We start from the raw sequence: 20,808 nt of genomic DNA on the forward strand, positions 1-20,808 counted from the left end.
CCAGGTTTACCACTAGTGGTTGCTAGTTGGGGAGAGACAGCTGTTGTTTCAGCTGTTGCTATGAGTTAGTTGGCAGGGTTTAATGATAACCTGCGTATTAGGAGCCTGGGGAACAAGAAATGCAGATCAGATGCATTGCAAATGTGGGAAACCAAGAGAATACTAGTTATAATTAATGGTTACATGATCCATGTCTCCAATTCTGTAACTTTTTGAAGGAAAATATGAGGGGTTTTTTCTTCTCTATATTTTCTCAAAGTACTGGCACTTTCTGTGATAACCCTGATAATATATAATATCTAGAGTTTTTTCACAGGGGAAAATTCTCACATTTCAGTTAGTGATTCAAGTTTATTTTGTAGGGTGACCCTGGTGGAATTATGGGACCTCCTGGTCATCCAGGTCCAAAAGGTGATATGGGGCCTCCTGGACCAAGTCTGCCTGGAAGACCAGTAAGTTCATAATCTGAAAAGACTTTTTGGCTTTACTTCCTTCAGGGGCAACTGTGAAAGAATTCTCACTGTGCAATGAAAGTAATCATAGAATGTTTTGGGTTGGAAGATACCTTAAAGATCGTCTAGTTCCAAACCCCTGCTATGGGCAGGGACACCTCCTACTAGAACAGGTTCCTCAAGGCCCCATCCAACCTGGTCTTGAACACTTCCAGGGATGGGGCATCCACAACATCTCTCAGAAACCCATTCCAGAGCCTCACCACACACAGTAAAGACTTTCTTCTAATACCTAATCTAAACCTAGTCACTTCCGATTTAAAGCCATAAAGCAAGTATTTTTTACTGTAATTTCAAAGTGAAATATATTTTACAGTGGTATTATAAGTGCATTAAAATATAGTCTAGAAATAGTGTAAGAATCCCACAAGATCCTAGTGACACTGGCACTAGTAAGGAAGACATGTAAACTTGTCGTAGTTCAGTTCTAAGGGCTGGCTAATTTTGGTAATTAAATTCATCTAGTGTCTTGGATTTCAAAACATAATTTGGCTTTTTCTTGGTTTTTTCGTGTTTTGTTTTGGGTTTCTTTTAGGGTCCCACTGGTGTTCCTGGAAATCCAGGTCCAAGGGGGCCAAAGGTATGCAAAAAACATTATTTCTGTTTCTAAAAATATTTTTTAAAAGACAATATTGTAGTTTACATTTTCAGAGCTCTTGTGATGGAAAGCCTTGTACCTTTCACAGGGAGAAAGAGGACTACCTGGTGTACAGGGAGCACCTGGGGAGATGGGGCCACCTGGAATAGGCATTCAGGGATCACCAGTAAGTAAACCAACACCCGGAATTTGGGCTTCTCGCTGTACATCACTGAGAAAATGCAATAAGCAAACAAAGCATAATAAAAAGCCATGAGCTCCCTTCTGGCTCAACTCCCAACTCCCAGTTTGCCTCAAGGGTTGCTGTGCAGTTTAAATTAAAGGGAGCTGATGCAGACATCTAAAGCATTCATGGTAAATAATTTGTACAGCAATAACTGTTTCAGTTACTCAGCTTGTTTCCCAGGGTTCTTTCTTTTTAATGCCTTTAAATAAAGTCATCTGCAGTGTCTTCAGAGTATCCAGTAAAAAAATTTGCTGATGCTGATGGTGTAGCCAGTAGGTGGTCCATGGTATTGCAGGAGTTTTACTCCAGTGACTGAGGCAATCTCTCTTCAGTCAACCAATGCTTATCAGCTGACACAAATCAGTTTATGGACAGTGCTCCAGTAGAAGGAGAAAATGTTTGTGAAAGGTGACTAGACATTCACCTTGAATGTCTTAATCTAAAATAATAATCCTTAAAGATAATTTTTTTGTTACAATATTTTTAAATCTGAGTTTTAAAAATTGCCCATTTATATCTAAATTTTTATTCAACTGCTCATTAGATTTTTTTATTAATCTCCTCGCTAAATATCAAGTTTCACCACAGATCATTAATTTTTGGAATTTCTTGCCTAAAAAATAAGCATTCACAAAGTCTTGAGGTCTCTCATTTTGGCAAAATTAGATTTGGATTTAAAGCCAAACCTTAAAGCAAGCCTTTCTCAAAGTGAAAACTGCACAAATATCCCACATTCAGCATTTTTTAATGAAGTTCATCTCCCTTATCTCAGAAAGTGTAATTACTGATTATTTGGAATTTTCTTACAGGGTCCTATAGGTCCAACTGGATCAGCAGGTGTGCAGGTAGGGTAAAATTTTCTCTTTAATACAAAAACCGTTACTTTAGTTTAAGAATTTTGCAGGAAATGTATTCTTATATCCTAAATGACCTTTTGTGCTCTTAGGGTCCTAGGGGACCTCCAGGATTACCAGGAACTCCAGGTACTCCTGGAATTAATGTAAGTGACAGTTTTATATCTATACAAGAAAAAAATAATGTGTACCTCATAAATGATTTAAGGCCATCAAGTTTTACGTTTGTTTCTAGGGCACTCCAGGAAGAGATGGAAAGCCAGGACTACCAGGCCCTCCAGGTGATCCTGTATGTATACAGGGAAAGCTTTTGTATTTGCTTTAGTGAAAATATTTTAAATTTATATGCGGTGAGATGGCATAGCAAGTCTAGAAGAACTAGTGATATGAAGATAAAGTGGAAATATTTCCTTGGGAAAGACAGGAAAACCATCATGTTATGTACCTTGGCCCCAATAAAACTGAGCCTGTCTTCATGATGTTTCTTTAAGCAAGAAAAAATGCTTAGAATTAGTTACCATGTAGTTAATGCTTATCAAAAATCATGGATCTGAGTGTCTCTCAGCAGATTATTGTCAAACTTGGAAAGAGAGGTCTCTCCCATGCTCAGTTATTTTCAGTGATTTAATTTGATTTGGGTAAGTAGATAAAACTCTGAAATTGGAGTGGGAAAGATTGCTTGGTTTTTGAAGATATAATCAAAATTCAGAGGCTGTCTGAAGTCAATAAGATTTAACTCGAGAGAGATGAGGATAAAGGCCTTAATAAGGAAAACCTAAAATTCTGAAGTAGAATATGTCTGGAAGGCACAGCACATTGTAAACTAAATGTAAGTAAAATATTTGATGCTGCTATTAAACAGACAGGTCTAAATGGTAAAACTCACAAACAGCATAATTATGGCATTTTGATCTCTTGAAATACTCTTCTCTTTGGAAAGAACATTTTTTTGAATGAAGATGTAGCAAGCAGGAGTGAATCTGGAGAATTAGGGCCATTTTAACATTTTCAAAATCCCAGCATATATTATACACTTATTCAGAGATGAGCACACAGAGTTATGGCTCTACAGACTGTGTTTGCAGTCAGGCTGGAATTGCCTTACACACAGAGAGGAGGAGCTGTGTGGCACGAGGACTGTCCGCTTGCACTCGTACATGCATGCCCTTTGCATCTGGGGTTAGGACCCTTTCACACTGAGGGTTTGGGGTTCTGTGCCATACAGTGATAGAGCAGCTAAAATAAAAACATTAGAAAAGAGGAGAGACTGAGGAAATTATGCTTCTAGTCCAGTCAGAAGACCAACAGGTGACACAGTAATAGCCCATCTATCATAAGGAGAAGGGTGAAAAGTCAGGCCATGCAGGTTGTTGTTTTCAAGTCTTGTCACAAGATTTAAGAGCAGGTGATCCTGTCTGTGTACAGTTTACCTCTGTGCAGAGGATAAACTTCACACCTTACATAACCATGACCTTAAGTTGTGCTAGATGGTGTTGTCTCACCCTAAAAAACACCTCAGCATGCTCTCAAAGGTGGTTATGCCACCCTGTAGATGGTGTACTCCTGATCATATTTCTGGTTAATTATGTTCAGCAGTGTGTCTCTTGAGCTGATATTTGACACTCATTGTTATTAACTGGCAGTTTTTAGAATACGCTAAAAAATGTGCTTATGTTTTATTTTTCTTCTTCAAGATAGAAAGAATTGAAACAGGCTGAACAAAACCAGTTACCTTATTTTGAATATGTCTAATTTTATAGTATGCCCAGGATGATTTTAGATTTAGCAATTGCCAGATTAAATGAGAATTAGTCATTGGAGAGTCTGTTTGTGAATGAAGCTGATGATAACCGGGACAATGAGTTTTTCACAGGGAGTCTTTAAATATATGTTTAATGGCAGGTCTTGGAAATCTGGTATGTGCTTCAGTACAGTATAGATCCACTGACTGATCTTTAAATGGGTCAGCTTTGGTATTGGTAGCAGTTTAGCAGTGGCACCAAGGAGTTACACACTAATTATGAATGTTTAAAGGCAGGAAAAAATATTACATATGTTGCTCATGTTGCTGTAGCTGTATTATTCCCAGTGTCTGAGATAACTTACTGAAGTTAGCTTTGGCATCTCCAGAATTTATGCTACAGTTGACAGTAGAGTCAAAGCCTAGGAGAAAGGAGGAGGAAAACAATTGACGTTAATCTGGTGAGAATACAAGACATTCCAGTAACATTAAGTTGCTGCTGATATGCTACAAAACCAACAATATTAATATGTTCAGGAGTTATGCTGTTGTCAGGGTTTGAGAAATTTCATTGAATTTGTAGTGAAGAATTACAATTGATAGGTTGGATAGACTGTGATATTTAACTGTCTCTGAAAACCTGCTTTTTCTTTCGAGTTTTCATTAAAAAATAGCTTCAACAAATATATATATATAATCAGCTCTTTGTGTAACAATATAAAGTTTAGAAGCAATGAAAACATCAGAATTAGTAGTGCTGAGTAAAACATTATCTGCTGATGCCTTTTTTAATTTCAGGTTGCACTTCCACTTGTGGGAGACATGGGTGCTATACTGAAGGTAAATTTTTCAGAGATTAAACATCCTTTTTTGCTATAAACATGCTTTTTAAACAAACATGTGCAGTTGAGAGTTTCTATAGGTTCAGTTTTGATTTACGGGGCTAGCCTAGAATAGTATTGTGATTTTTCTGTTGATTTTTTGTTTTGTTTTTTAAAGATACACAGTAAAATGTATTTTACAGAAATTATGCAAAATAGTGTTTGAACAGCATGTGAGGTAGTATCCAGGAAGTGCCTATTCAGCACATCCGGTCCACAGTATGAATTGCTAAAAATATGCCCTGTTCTCCACCTTATTTTGTAGCATTAACTTCAGTAATATACCACATGGGGAAAATAGTCTAGATTTCTTAAGACATTATTTTGAAAAATAATGAAATTTTGAGTGTTCTCCAATATTCTGAAATGAAAATTGTGCTCGGGAGGATTTCAATATGAAAAGCACACACATCATTTCTACTGCCCTTTATTAATACTTGTACTTAGGGTTTATTGACTTTCTCATTTCCAAATCTGATTTATTTTAGGTCTTTCTTTCTGTTTGTAATTGTACTCTCTTTCTGCTGTACATGCTCTTTTCAGAGCTCTCTCTCTTGCTGATTCTTTATGCTTCATTCTTCATTTCTTGGTGTTTTGTGGTTAGTACTTCTGTATGACTGTAATTTAGCTGGCAAATGCTTCTCTCAGCAATGCTGGGGTCATTTACTTTTAAATAACTGTAGATTTAAAGCTGCAGAGAGTAGCAAGTAGCCTTCATCTCCACCTAATCCTTAAAAGGAAGATGGTCTGCTCGAACCTAAACAGAGGTGCGTCTGGGACTATCCAAAGCGAAGCTAAAAACGTGTTAGCACGATTCGAATATAGAGTGTGAGAGGGGGGAAGGAAAACAAGGAAGTCTCCCTGAACAAATATATGGTTTAGAAGAAAGCAAGGACTGAAGAGAAGGTTTTGGGGTAAAATTGAGGGCTGGTCAGAAAGGCAGGAAGGAAACAGTGTGTATGGATCAGTCTGCATGGATCAGATCAATGTCATAAAAATATTTATTTGTCACTTTGTTTTCTGTCTGCTCCATAGGGCGATCCTGGCACAAGAGGTCCTCCAGGCATTCCTGGTAGAGAAGGACCAAAAGTAAGTTTTGAGGAGAGTACTTTTCATTGCTTGGTTGCTCGTTAAAAGCAAAAGGTCAGATTCTTCCCTTTACCAGACTTGACTTTTTGTCCCTATGGCATTGAGCAGCCTAAAGGTTCAAATGATTTTTGTTTCAGGCCTCTTCATGTGTCAGTTTGCCTCTTCTCTAGGCTGAGTGAGCAAAATAGCCTGAGTTGAGTCCCAGGCCTGGATAGTTTTTCTGTGTCATGCCTCCATTAAAGCTGGCTCAGATTGGACTGCCCAGCAGTGCGTTGCTATCTATAGACTCATTTTAGGTGAGTCACTCACACGAGAATCCTGCGGTGAAAAGGCAAACCTCCCATGTCTCCCTCAAGTGTGCAACACAGCTGGACCACCCTGTGCCTTTGCTGTTCCCATGGGAGTAATGCAGCCATTTCCCTGGGACTTGAAGTATCACTGACATCAATCAAAGTCCTGTTTCACTGGAATCGGATCAAAAGCCACATGGTTTGGCATACAGATATCTCCTGTCGCTGAGCCTAATTCCATGGAAGTGAACTTTCTCCATTTCAGCAAGCATTTAAGCTCTTTGGTGCTAATGTCTCCATCAGGCCTTTTGACTAGTTTGCCTCCTAGATACAAACCAGTCACTTCATTTCACCTTGCTGGAAGGTATATTTTAAAGCTTTCAGATAATTTTGAGCCTCTGCTTTCTGTTTTAGGTACTATGGCTGTAAGGGCATCATGCTAGCATATACTAAATGTGGGTCATAAAATGCCCTACAGAGCATGAAATTCATTGTTCTCTAATAGGAAGTATTTGTTTGAATGTTATGTTTTCATAGGGAAGCAAAGGTGAACGTGGATTTCCTGGGCTTGCAGGAGAAAAGGGTGATGAGGTAAAATTACTTCATTTCTACAGCAGTTGCATTCTTCTTACCTGAACTGAGTAAAGACCTAGACTGAAAATGAAATGCTCAGAATGTTATTTAGTTCTTTAAAATTGTTGAGATAGTCATGTATTGCTATAAATAGCCCTCAATTCTGATTTTTCAGAAAGATTAAATGTTATTATTCAATTAAATAACACCCTTTAATTTTTGTCTGCGAATTTTTGCTCATTTGTATATTTTAAAGCCTCACATACATTTACATGCTAATTTTTAGGGATATAGGATAGAGCAATAAATAGGCTAATGACAACTATTTTCAGAAAATGCTTCATGTCTATAACATATTTGCTTTCATTTTGTTGGTTCCACTTTAGAATTCACTTTTGAAAACTTTCCATTAAGCAAATAATCTGATGGGAATAGTAATAGCAGCAACTACTATTAGGTAGAAACTGAAAAATATTTGAATAGGCTGAATTTAAAGTATTTAGAGTATTTTGCATCTCATATTACATTCTTGGAGTTATTTTTATGTCTTTATGGAGAAGGAAAAAACCCAAATGACTTGTGGTGCCAAATCCAAAATAGCTGCTATAGCTTTCATTTTAAATTGAAATATTTGCAGTTAACATTTCAAGAGCAATATCTGTGCAAAAAAAAGAAAAAAAAAGAACATCACCAGAGCAGAAACTGTTAAGCAAATTAATCTGGATAAATGAATTAATTTCTTAGTGGTCTTAGCCAACTGAGGAGTTAAAATAAGTAGCCCATTAAAAAATATGTGGTGAACACTTCAAAACTCTGAAATACTTAACTGCATTAAACACATACTACTCTCTCGTGATGTAGGAGTGCTGGTTGCAAGACACAGAATCTGGAAAATATGAAAGTAATTTAGAGTGTATTGATTGAGGGGTTTGCAATTCTTTATAAGAATTTCACGTTTCTTTGTCACTAAGGCCATGATATCTTAAGAATTTTTAAAGAGTAGTAGCATGAGAGACTAGTTAAAAAAAAAAAAACGTGTTCAGCAGGATCCTTGGCTTACAAAAGTAAAAAATTATATGAGGAAAAAAAAGATGCAGTTCCTGCTACTGTTTTGCCCCAGAATTTAGCATGTTGTCAGCCTAAAGTATCATGCTTATTTTTTCCTTTGGTCTTACATGATATATAGAGCTTATTATGCCTCTGATTCTTATAGAAGCAAGTGCCTCCTGAGATGGAATTCAGAACATATTCTATAAAAGGATGGGGCAGCCATAAGGAAATCTCATACAGAATTTTACTTAAAAAATAAATGGGAAAGTAACACATGCTTTGTGAGCCATATAGGATACCTCTACCAGTTAACCCTAGCAGGATGAAGCATTAGCAAAACAATTTTGACAATTCAAATACTATTAAACAGTTGAGACCCAAATAAGATATTGCAGGGAATTAAGAAGGTAATAATAAGGTAAGACCAAGTTTATGACTGGCAGATATTTTAAAGGAGTATAGAGAAAAACCACTGTATGTTTTTCATTAATGCTGTGTTAATAAGTCAGTTACTTACACATTTCCTCACCATTTGAGAGCTGGTTAGCTGCCTTAGCTCTGATATTTTTGATGTTTTAGAGCAGCTTTTGAATATGACATCATGAGGGTGCAAGTGGATCTTTTTTTCAGAAACATGTATGAAGAGGTTTTAAAAGTAACTTTTTTTACAAATTTTAAAACTTTTGTTTATATTATTTTGTTGGAATGGGAAGAAATGGGAAGAACGTGTGAGAAGCCCACGTGAAGCTCTTTGAAATATGCTCGTTAACTTCCATATGCTTTCCAGTCACCCTTTTGCTGAACTTGTTATCTTCATTTTCATAGCACTTCTTTTTTTCAGAGGAGGTTTTTTTTAATATGAGTAGCCAGAATACAGAAAATGTTCCTTTGGCTTCATATTAATTTTCCATGTAAATGTACCATCAGAGTAAAAGAGTTCAAAAGGAACAGAGAGCACCTTAGCAGTTACCTTGCCACTCTGAAAAGCTGCAGAGGTGGATCAATGTCCTCTGTGCACAGGAGCAAAAAAGGAAAATCAATGTCTCTCCGTCTCTACATTTTTGTTGATTTATTTCTCTCTGAAGTTTTTCCCTCAGTCTCTCCCTCTGAGCACCTATTTCCAGGCTGCTGACTTCTGTGATTTTCTAGGCTGCCTCCTTTGCCATTCCTTCTTAAACACTGCATTTAAAATGAGAAATACACCTTTTCTGAGGGGATTTTTCTTGTCAAAGGATGGACAGATGAAATTAATCATTGCTTGGAAGTATCTGTTTCTCTTTGTGGGTTATAGAGAGAACCAAGAACATCAGCTCTCGTTAGTGCATGACTTTTACATGTCTAAAATTGCACCTAAGCCTGGCGTGGCAGAGGAAAGGCTTTCAGTGACATATAGGATTTTCCCAAATCCCATCTCTGTGAGTTGCACAGCTGTATGTTTAGTAACTGGATACCAGAGTCCATTGATTTTGGGACAATCAAACAGAATACAAGCAGGAAAGTAGATCATTAAACATTATGTAAAATGTCATGTTCAATTATCAAAAAAAGCCAAACCAAAAATGAGGCAGAAAGCGCCATTTCATTTAGATAGCATTGGGTAATATTGAGAAGCCTGAGTAAATGTCTTCTCACCAGAAAAAAAAGCCTTTTAGTAAAAGAAAATGGAAAATTAGTCTCTAAGGAAAAGCTAGTCATCTCCTCTTATCTGCACAACTAAAGACAAAACTATTTACAAAATATAAGCTAACAATGTGAAAGGTTGAAGGACAAGTGGTGTTTATCACTCATGCAAGGAGCTGCCTCTAACCTGGTTCAAAGGATAACCTGATTCTCTTCCCTGCCTGGTGGGGTGACAACTTTTAAACCATTACTAAAAATAATGTCTACATTTTAGAAGAAAATGCACTGTAATATAGTTATAGTACTGCTAAACATGCTGAATATAAGTATTTTTGAGGTATAAGTGGGAGAGGAAATAGACATGTGCTCTTTTAATTTCCAGGGTCTTCAAGGTGCTCCTGGACTGCCGGGTATACCAGGACCAAGCGGCCCATCTGTAAGTGCCTGGCATCACCTGTGATCTAATTTATTTCTGCAGGAGTTGCTATAACTACCTAGTTTCTTGTCCTTTCTTTTGTCTTTGGGAGAGTAATAATAAAATCTTATCCATTCTGGCTCTAGTAAAGTAAACTATACTGGTGTTGATGTTACTGAAAATACCATAATTGTCTGGACCCAAAGTTTATGTAACTTAAACAGGTTTGAAGTTTTGACATTACTAAAGAATCTGTGAGGTTAAATGATTTATAATGTGCAAACTTGCAGTGAATTATGTATTTTTACCCAAGTTAGAGTCATGTTAGCAATAAAATCTAAAAATAATTCCAGCTAGTCATTCTGAAAAAAAGACTTGGTGCCAAAACAAAGTAATTACTCAGTTTCACAATTCAAAAACAAAGTATGAGAAGAAGCTGACCATATTTAAAGACACTGAAATATATCATTAAAATTGTTGATATTACTGAGAAAAAGTTCTCTTTTAAATTTTTTCAAATTTTCTTTTCTACATATGGGATGGAATCACCTTAGTTAGTGTGATCATTATTCTTTCCTAGGTTTCATGACAATACTAATACTTCTTTCAAAAACTGTAGCACATTTAAGAAGTTTAATGTGGAATATGTGCCAATAAACTGGCATTTAGCAGTAAAACGTGATTCTCAGCTGTATCAAGATGTGCCAGTTAGGGTCAGCACATTTAGTTTGCCAAGGTGAAAATGCAAGAGCAAACACAAGTTTTACCCTTCAAAGGACTTATCAGGAGGACACAGCTGTTGTGTCAAAGAGAAGAGAAATATTTAAACCTGAAGGAGAAGCATAATTAAGTTTACACGACCTTCAAAAAGCACATGTTTTAAAAACTTAGTGACACTGCAAAAATACTGTGTTTCATTCTTCCTAACTTATATAAACAATTCCGTGTTGTGCAGGGAGTCCCAGGAAGACCTGGACATCCGGGTCCAGCAGGAGCAAAAGGAGAAAAGGTATTCCTTCTTTTAATTCTTGGTAGAGGTCCGTGAAGGTTTTGCAATCCCATTACAGTGTGTTTTGGGCTTTTTTAAACAAGTCCAAGAGTGTAACAAGAATTTGGCATGCATTTCAAATTTTTGCTTGTGTTTCAATACAAGTACTTTTCCCAAGCAATGCTGTGCATATGGGCTTGTATCTTGAAGTGCAGTCCTTGCGGTATATTTAAGTTGCAGAGAATTTTCGTCAGGTATAGCACATTATATAAAGTTTAGGAAAGTGAAAGTATGTTTCTGGAATAGAATATGACTAGCAACTGCTTGCTGTGCTTCTCATTCTTTTACCAGTATTATACTCAAAAGTAATTACACAAGTACTGAAAGTTATTGGGTGTTAGTTATTAAGCTTCCTTTATACTTAATTTACACTCTTGTAGCACTGCTTTTTTTCAAACTTTTATGCACTCTTATCAGGAACTTGATATTATCCATTATAACTAAGAGGTCAAATTAATTTCTTGGGCACCTCAGATCAGTGCAATACAGAAGAGACAAGCTTTATTTGCTGCAAAATACTTTCTGGGACAAGTTCTACATTTTGTGTAAGAATACAGATTTTTTTTTTCTCAGTAGTACTCTGGAATTTTCCAGGAATAGCACTGCCACAGCCATGTGTGGGATCCTAATTCCCTACAAAACTTTGGTATGAGTAAGAAAGAAAACTATTTTGTAAAGCTCTGAAATTATTTCAGCATAAAATTTGGAGAGTTGTCTCCTTGCTGATCACAGTAACAAAAATTTGCCCCACTTATTTCCTTTTTATGTAACTGAAGGCAAAACACAAGTCTTTGCTAGTTCCTAGTTCGCAATTCCCACACAGGTGGGAATGAGAAGCTCCTGCTCTACAGCTTGTGTTTCATCCTTCTAAAAGGGCAGAAGTCGTATGGCTGAAGAGTAATGAAGTAAATTGAAATATAGCCCCAGTAAATTTCTCCTCCTTCCTTCATCTGGGACGCACTTGAGAATTGATCACATAATGTGCTTTCTAACATAATAGTACTTTAATTCCCCATGGAACTCTCCAAACCACTCTTGGGAGGCTGGCAGTTTCTAACCATTAGCAGAGGCATTTGGAAATTATCCTAATATAAATGTTTAGTAAGAATTGTATTTTTCTGCTGAGATAATTACTGGCATTGAACATTTAACTTGATTTTTGACACCTTAGTAATTTTAAATTTGTGACTTAGTGTCTCACTGACATACATTTAATAAGATCCAACGAAGTCAGTGAAAAATTCTGACAGACTTGTTCCAAATTATACAGTGTATTTATCTGAATTGTAGTGATGAGATTTTGAAAAGATTGTTTGGGAAATCTTAAGTTGAAACCTTTGAAGCTCTCTACTATTCACAGACCCCATGATTCTCCTGGGGAAAAGTCTCAGCAGCTCTGCTTTTTGAAAAATAATCAATTCAGTTCACAACAGCAGAACAGGCCAGAGATATGGGTAACAACAGATGAATATCTTACAGTAAAAAACAAAAAGGTATTCATAATAGAGATATTAATAAGGAATATTCCTTAAAAAAAATCCTAATTTATATTCAATATATTTCTAAGTAAATTGGACTTCTGAAACTTTAGTTCTTCTTTATTTGAATATGAATGATCAACTGAGGACTGGCTTTTGCAAAATAATATACAAAGCATAAAATGAATGTTAGCTTTTATCTGCCAGTTGCTTAGAAATTCATATTAACAACTCTTTTTTTTCTTCTTCTTCTTCTCCCTCCTGGTACATATGATATGTTTCCGAGCCCAGGTTACCCCTGCTATTTTGCCATAAGGAAGTTACACATAAAGCAGCAAGTAACAAACAAAACAAAAACTAGTGCAAAGTAATGATTCATGCCTTCCCTAAAGCTTAAGCAGGAACATTGCAGGAGAATTTATTCTTGACATTACCTGCTCTTATTGACTGTATCTCTTGTTTATTGTCATTATGGTCATCATAGCTTGAGTGTGGAATAGATGTGGCCAGTTACAGTAAATGAGTTACATCAATCTCTTGCTGTACTAGGGTAGTGAAGGTTCTCCTGGGAACCCTGGACCACCTGGGCCTCCGGTGAGACATTTTGTTTTATATCTTGCATTTAGATTAGGAACAATATACTTTTGAGTAAAATGTAATGTAATATAAAGAACTGACTGTTGATCTAATGAAAATTAATATTGCAGGAAGGTAACAGTGTCTTTTTTCAAAAGGTTTCTGTGTTCGATTTTTTTTCCTTGCAATTCATCACTGAGTAAATTCAGATCACTAAAGCCATTTTAGAAATCTGCTCAAATTAGTTAATCTTGGTATCCAATATTATTAGAGTAAAATTGACAGCTTGTATACCTGAGATCAGAGAACCCAGGCAACCTAGAGAAAGTCTGTGGAGTTCACTGGACTCCAAATTAACTGGAATAGTACCTAACACAACATTTACTCTGGAGAATTATAATATTAAATATCAAAATATGACATACACTCATTTACAGGTTTCTTGGTTTATATTTTTAAAAAAAGAAGTCCCAAGCTGTGTTGGTGTGTATCTTACATTCTTCTGAAATCTGGAATCTTTGACAAATTGAGAACAAAAAGGATACCACAGGTTTGCTGAAGTACTGGACTTGAACAGGGCAATAGTGCTGCCTTAATAATTCATAAGTGACACTTACTTGGTTTTTATGCTTTAAAGGGTATGCCTTACAATGAAAGAAATGGAATGAGCAGCTTATATAAACTGCAGGTATTTCTCTTTAATGTTAATTGCTTTTTTTTCAATCCCCACCTAATTTTAGCCCAACTCAACTTTTAAACTTGCTGTTACAGGGAGGTGTGAGTGTCGCAAGTTACCCAGGTCCACCAGGACCTCCAGTAAGTGTTACCAGAAATCTGATTTCTAGTAGCTAATTGACATAGAAACAGAGGATGGTTAGTTTTTGATTTTATTCGTGAAAGATTGAAAAAATAAGGATACAATTGGTATGTAACAATGTCTGTGATTTTATGAGCCAAGCATTTTAGCCCATTTTGGAGAGCAATTTATTTATTTATTTATTTTGATTAAAGTATTTCATCCTAGCAAGTAAAGACTACTGAAATGGTACATAATTTGGTACTGGACTTCTTGTGAAAGTATTCTTATATCTAAAAATGTGTAATATTTTACTTATAGTTTGTGAAGGTATAGTTTTTTAGTGGATGAAATTTGGTGCCAGAAATGAGAAGCTCACGAATTCTGGTCTGAGTTCTTTCACCGGTTCACTACATGTAGCTACAGTGCAGAAAAATATGTAAAACAAAGAATTATATTGTGGGTGTAATACAGGGCTGGTGTCTTTCACACTGCAAATGCAGCACCTTGCAGCTGGACACTGTTGCTTTGGTTCTATGGAGCCAAAGATTCTGTGCACTTATTTACATTCTCCTCTGTTTCAGCATCATAGGCAAGTTCTGTTTTGAAGTGATTGTCTCTTTGGTAACCACAGTTATGGGCTGGCACCAAACAACAGAGCTGTCTTTCTCTGTATTCTGGAACAGTAAAACAAACCCCAAAATATTACTAAGATTTTATACTAAATTAATCAGCTGAGAGGGCTGGAATTGATCATGATTTCAAATGCACTGCATTAGCAAAGTGTATTCATAATTCAGTCATTGAAATCGACATCTTATTGTGTAACTGTTCTTCTTTAACTGTGACTTGTGTGGTTTTATTTTTTGCAGGGTCCAAAAGGAGATCCTGGAACAGCGGTATGTACCTATTTTTTGGTTTTGATAGAGAATTCCCCAAGTAGTTTGACGCATGGTACTTCTCAAGGACAATAGGAAACCCAAACCAAAACCTCTCAGCACTGACAGCAAAAATGGGGAGTTGTGAGACAGTTTTCTAAAACAGTTTAGTAATCTGTTTTCAAATAAATTCACAAAGCCTTTTTTTTGTTTGTTTCACCATAATGCCTGGAAGCTGAATACATCATTCTGAGCCAGCATCCACTTCCTACTCAGAAAACACCAAGTACCAGAGTTTAGGTGGGAAAACTGAGATTTGTCAGAGACTTCAGGAAATCCAGACAGCAATTTGCCATGATTTGATTTAACTGAGAATTGCTGAAATACTGGAATTGTTGGCTGTAGTTCAAATGTCCATGGTAAATTACCAATTTTCTTTCAAAAAATAATTAAAAGGACCTCCCCACTCTACATGATAAGCTGATTTCTCCAGTGGAGCATGTTTACAGCTTTCTTTCAAAACTTGAAGACCTATCCAGGGATCCAGCCTGTGTGTCCCTTGCTGCAGAGTAACCTTTTTTTAGGGAACAGAGCACAGAATTGCTTGGAGCTTGGTTCTCTGATTGACAGTGTATGCTTACAGCCCAGGGCTGTACTGCCTGGAGGTGCTTCAGAGGTGACCTTGGCTTGCAAGAGCACTGGAATAGAGCCTTCTGTATTACATCTTTCATCAAAATTAAACCAAAATTAAACCAAACTCACACAGAGCCTCTGGGAAAAGCTTAATTTGCAGATTAGTAAAACAGGGCATAACAAAATCTGTTGACCTGATAACTGGTTAGTTTTTTTACTGATCTCAAATTAAATAATCTCCTGTTGCTTGCTGTTCAACATTCCCCATTTTGAGTAAAGAAATTCTAATGGATGCAATCTTTTAATTAAAAAAAAAACCCAAAACAGGGAGACCCAGGACCAATGGGATTGCCAGGACTGGAAGGACTCCCAGGGGAAAAGGTAGGACTCTTAAAAAGAAGTTATGACTTCTTAGTGGCCACTATCTGCAACTAAATGTCTTCTGAAGCCTTGTTTGATTTATTTTTCATGTGTAAGTTAATGTTTCTGTGAGAAAAACCCTTGCATACTTATTTATATTTTTCTTTATTGCTTTAGAGTGGGTGTAAATAATATACTCACTGAACATGAAATTTCATTTTCTGCAAAGGAAAATTGTGTGTAGGAGGTAGAATACTACTATACTTAAAAGTAATATAGTTAATATTTTCCTATGTATGATTCTTGTTCTCTCTTGAATATCAACTTATGCTTACCGTCCATCTGTCTTGTTCTCAGCCTTTTGCTTTCTAATTGTGGAGGCTGATTATGAATGTAAAGATAAGCTTTTCATAAAGGGTTAAAAAAGTCAATATTTTGGTATTCATTTCTAAATACAGCAAAGTACAAAACATTTAGCAGAGAAATTCTTAAAAATCTGTAAATACGTTTTCTGTCAGCAAATACAGTTCAATTTTGCACATAACTTCTAATTTAAGAAGAAAAAAGAGTACATTTTTTTGCAAATGAAATATTTTCCAGCTTTTTGAATTATGCTATTAAATGACTTAATGCAAAAGTATTTTACTGAAACCTATTTTTCATCACAAAGAAATGTAAATTAAAAGTTTCCCACTCAATATCACTGTGCATTCCTCCTACTTGTTCAGTCAGTGACAAGATCTAAGGTAGGTGTCTATACTAGGTGCTTAAATTACATGAGATGGTTCTTGCTCTGGAAGTCTACAATTTACAAGCAATTAAAGACTAGTCTGATTTCAAAATGAACAAACACAGGGAGGTTTTACAGGTCTAACTGAGACAAAGTGGGAACAGGAATTAAATAAAGGGAATAAGCAATGGATCAGATCATATAAACCAGCTAAGTGAGTGTTTGGCCCTCTCCCAAAGTAAAAATATAGTTTCCTTAACTAAATTTGGTCAAAATTCCACATTTGTGGTGCAAATAAGTGAACAGTATCTCAGAGCCTGCCAGTCCCAGCAGTAGAGTGCATGCTGGGTTTTAATTTAGAGCGATTATGCACCTCTGTGTAGCAGAATGCCATCTTCTACAGACAACATTGGCTGTAATTCTGTGATAATTTCATGAACTGCCTTAAGAACTTTGTGTCCTCTGGATAAAATGTCCCTTCCCTCACCTGTGCTGACAGTGTTTGGTGCAGCTGTGCTGCAAGCCACATTGCTGAAAGGATCAAAATAACCCTGAAAAGAAAAAAAAAGTTTCAAGGGAAGTGTTAGGAATTTCTAGCTTAACTGTCATAGCCAGCATACAGGGAAAACACCCCATGTTCTGAGTCCAGAATAACCACTGGGGCAGAGGGCAGTGCTCCAGACAACATGCCCTGCCTGCTGCAGGCACTCAGTGCTCCCCACTCAGTGCTCCCCACTCAGTGTTCCAGAGGTGCATGTTGCATTCCTCACTGAGTGACTTCTGCCAGCCTCCAGAGCAGGAGAGGTTGAGCGTATCCTGTAAGCTGCTTCCTCCAGACATGAGGTCAGACATGTAACTTGTCATCTGTTGCACTTTGTGTAGGGGAGTTAAGTGTTTCTAATCCCTAGCAGCATCATTGTGCTCCTGAACAAGATGAGGATGAGACAAACCACCATAACTCATAAGAACAGGAGCCAGAAATCCCAACATTTCCCGGGGCTCTTATGCACAACACAACGTGGCTCTAGCTCTGTTATCAGAGTTTTAGTAAGTCTGCTCCAGGTAACAAACTTACCTCAGAGAAGTATTCCCCCGTTCGTACGGTTTTAACAGTGCCAGGGCTTTTCTGACATGAAAAAGAAATTTATAAGAAACAAGGAGCCTGATTTTTTTCTTACATTTTTAACTGGCATTACACGAAGAGAGCAGAGTGTTGCAGACCAACATGTCAACAGTGGGTAAATACCTCTGTGTAGAGTTTTACCACTTGTTGAGCTCTGTCTGTCTGCTTTGGATTCCAGTCCTGTTGAGAAAGATTAATTTGTGCCTGTAATTCATCACTTTCAGCCAAAAAACAACACTCTCCTAGCTTAAAGCATAGATGAAGGTGGCTGTGTGCTATAACGAGAACCTTTGCCCTGAAAGGGCCATGGCACAAGCAAACAGAGGACGTTGGCTTGTAGTAAATGGATGACTGGGTAGCAGGAAAGCAAAAACTTCTTTGAAAAGTACATCTTAAATATGGGAATGTTTATATGAAAGTGGATTACTTTGTGTAAATTTTGGTCATTGTCATGGCCACAAATTACAATTATTTGGAGAACTACAGATAAGTCAGGGACTTTCCATCTCTTTTCAAGGGAGGCCTCGAGCAGACTCAAAGGGAAACATTATGTGAGAGAACCTAAACAAAGGATTTTGGTTACTTGCTCAAGTCTGTAAAATGAGCCAGTGGCACAGATAAATATTAGCATTTAGCCTGGCTCTTGTCATCATTTTCAACTCACTGAATAATCCTTTCTCATGTTTTAATGAGAATCCACCAAGAAACTTCTGTATTGATTGTTGTCATTTAAACATAGATTTATCTTTTCCTCAGGGTGACCGTGGACCAGCCGGCGCACCAGGAGTATCAGGGACACCGGTATGTATATTCTTTAAAGAAAGCTCAGCTTTTTAGAAGCTGAAAAAACAGTCAAGCAAGGTGCTGAGCTGCAATCTCAATCATTGTGGAGCACCAGTGCTTGGCTTGTGCTTTATACACAAGTATGAAGATTGTGAGTTTTCCCTAAAGAAATTAGAGTTCTAATAGCAGCAAGGGTTCATATTATTATTAAAATGACAAGAGTGAGTGGCGTGAATACATGATAAAGCTGGAATTTGAAGCTGCATATGCTTAGTTAAAAATGTGAGATTCTTCTCATTGCCTCTGTTTAATATAGATAAAGATGTTTTTTGTGTTCTTGGGCATGCACAAATTTCTGAGCGTATTTCTATCACAAAGAAAAATTATGAACATTGGTTATTGCAGTCCACAAGGATTTGCATATCGAGTCGATCAAACATTTGCTTTAGGGAAATGCTTTTTCTGCTATTTACGTGTGGTATTCAGAGAAGTTTCTGAAAGTCATCAAGAAACTTTGTTGTAGGTGAAAGAAAAAGTAACTAATGATAAATTGAAATTATAATTATTCATTTGTGTTCCTAAAGGAAATGAAGATATTAGATTGCATTCACAGTTTAATAAAAAAGTTTATCCATATTTCAGGAGGCAATATGGAGTTATTTATATGCAAATAGATTTATTATTAAATTTGGGCAGCTACCAATACATTCAGGAGCTGTTTAAATTCTAAATATGTGTTTCATGAAATAAAGAGAAGTTTGTGTCTATGCACTCCCATTTCCATTAGCCACTGATTTAGTCTGTTTACTGTGAGTTCCAAGAGAGAACATCATCTTAAATAGCCTAATTTCATTGGGTTTTCCTAAAAAAATTGCACATTAAAGGGGAAAAGTATTTCTCTGAGTTTTATAGCAAATATAAGACTTTCAAAGTTTGTTGTTCTGAAACAGATTTTGCACTGTTAATAATAGCACTGTAGCTGGTTAGAATGATCACAGTTGTTCATTTCCTATGAATTTCCCACTGGATATATCCCAAGTTATTGGATGTTCTCTATTCAAGTTGGATAGGAAACACTTAATAAGGTCCCTTCTTCACTGATGGAGTTCCATTCTGTTGATTATATTTAGTTCTAATAAAATCCACTGAAATAAAATATTTTCTCCTGAAATAAAGTGTTTGCTTTTACATTTTATGCTGAGGAGTTTTAATCAATAAAGTAGTAGACACGTGACACAAAATTTTTCAGTACTCTAGGAAGAGTTTGAGACATATCCATATATCTTGCTGGAAAACAATTTGTCTTCCTTACCTGTCATTATTCCCTAGATTGAATAGTGGACCCTTTTTCCTATCCAGGAATATAAACCTCTTATTTTCTCTTTGATGTTTTGCTGAGATTACTGAGGTTGTCAGGGAAGCTTGCACTGAGATTCTGCAAGCATTGCCACTGATGCCCATTTCCTCAGCACCAGCCCTCAGTCCTCCTGTTCCCAGAGTCGTCCCTGGTGTTGATGGGTTTTATCCCTCACTTGTACAAGTCACCTGAGGATCTGGTCTAAGGATACTTTCAGGAAATGTAGATTCAAGTTGTTCAAAGAAAGGCATCCTACAGAAAAGAGACATTTAAAATCAGCATTTAAAGGATTTCATAAGAGGGGATTGTGAATTCTGGCAAGCTGAACATAAAATGACAATAAAAGTGGCCAAGAAAGAGTGTGAAGAAAATTTGGAGAAGGCATTAAGTCAGTAGTAAAGTCATATTTAAAAAAAAAAAATCAGGACTAGAAAATACCTGAGGGAAAAAATCTTGATTTTACATATATATTGAAAAATTTTGATCTGGCTATGGCTTCTCAAGATGGAAATCATGGTATTGTAAAAGAAAATTTCATAAAAACGTCCCAATATTCAGGAATGGTAAAGAAAACCAAGCAATTAAGTAATGTTTAACACAAGACCCTGTTCATTAAATATGACAAAAATCTGGTAAAATATTTCTCTTTCCTTTTGTAAAGCATTAATGAACAATAGCATGAATATTTCACTCATATATATATATACACACATATATATATTCTCTCTTATTTTTGACATAGAGAAAAATTTTATTTGGCTTCCTAATAATTTCAATCTGTACTATTCTCTTTCTGCAGGGAAAGCCAGGATCTCCTGGGTCCCCAGGGATGCCAGGAGAACCTGTAAGTACAGATTTGAGTTCTGGATCCTTACGATAGCAAACAAATATTTCAGACTCTTAATGCAAGATTTTTCATGCAGATTTATATGTGTGTTTCCTTCTTTCTTAGGGTGAAAGAGGACCTAATGGAGAGATAGGCTTCCCTGGTCCAGAAGGGCCACAAGGAAAACCAGTAAGCAATTTTATACTGAGTATATATTTTGTTACAAAAGGATGTGTCTTAGTTTAGCAGAAGTTACAAAAGAAAGGACGTTACATCTTGCTTTGTGTTAGAGTAGGTAACGCGTGAAGAACACACAGAGCTGCAGAGCTCAATGTTAACCATCCAGAAAAGAATTCCTGGTATTGTGGTGT

General features: G+C 36.5%; 1 protein-coding gene across 8 annotated transcripts in view; it reads left to right on the forward strand.

Moving 5' to 3' along the window:
* The window catches only part of COL19A1 (collagen type XIX alpha 1 chain), a 187,579-nt gene that overhangs the window by 148,038 nt on the left and 18,733 nt on the right, over positions 1-20,808 (forward strand). For all 8 annotated transcript variants that reach the window (XM_048296720.1, XM_048296721.1, XM_048296717.1 and 5 more), the window contains 19 exons: positions 363-452; positions 1,048-1,092; positions 1,199-1,276; positions 2,146-2,181; positions 2,283-2,336; positions 2,426-2,479; positions 4,730-4,771; positions 5,848-5,901; positions 6,729-6,782; positions 9,817-9,870; positions 10,805-10,858; positions 12,925-12,969; positions 13,589-13,639; positions 13,723-13,767; positions 14,620-14,646; positions 15,586-15,639; positions 18,228-18,272; positions 20,411-20,455; positions 20,564-20,626. In XM_048296720.1, coding sequence (XP_048152677.1) covers positions 363-452; positions 1,048-1,092; positions 1,199-1,276; positions 2,146-2,181; positions 2,283-2,336; positions 2,426-2,479; positions 4,730-4,771; positions 5,848-5,901; positions 6,729-6,782; positions 9,817-9,870; positions 10,805-10,858; positions 12,925-12,969; positions 13,589-13,639; positions 13,723-13,767; positions 14,620-14,646; positions 15,586-15,639; positions 18,228-18,272; positions 20,411-20,455; positions 20,564-20,626 — 990 coding nt within the window. The remainder of the gene's footprint in view (positions 1-362; positions 453-1,047; positions 1,093-1,198; positions 1,277-2,145; positions 2,182-2,282; positions 2,337-2,425; positions 2,480-4,729; positions 4,772-5,847; positions 5,902-6,728; positions 6,783-9,816; positions 9,871-10,804; positions 10,859-12,924; positions 12,970-13,588; positions 13,640-13,722; positions 13,768-14,619; positions 14,647-15,585; positions 15,640-18,227; positions 18,273-20,410; positions 20,456-20,563; positions 20,627-20,808) is intronic.

This window comes from Corvus hawaiiensis, chromosome 3, assembly GCF_020740725.1.
Source record: "Corvus hawaiiensis isolate bCorHaw1 chromosome 3, bCorHaw1.pri.cur, whole genome shotgun sequence".
NCBI classification, from domain to species: domain Eukaryota; kingdom Metazoa; phylum Chordata; class Aves; order Passeriformes; family Corvidae; genus Corvus; species Corvus hawaiiensis.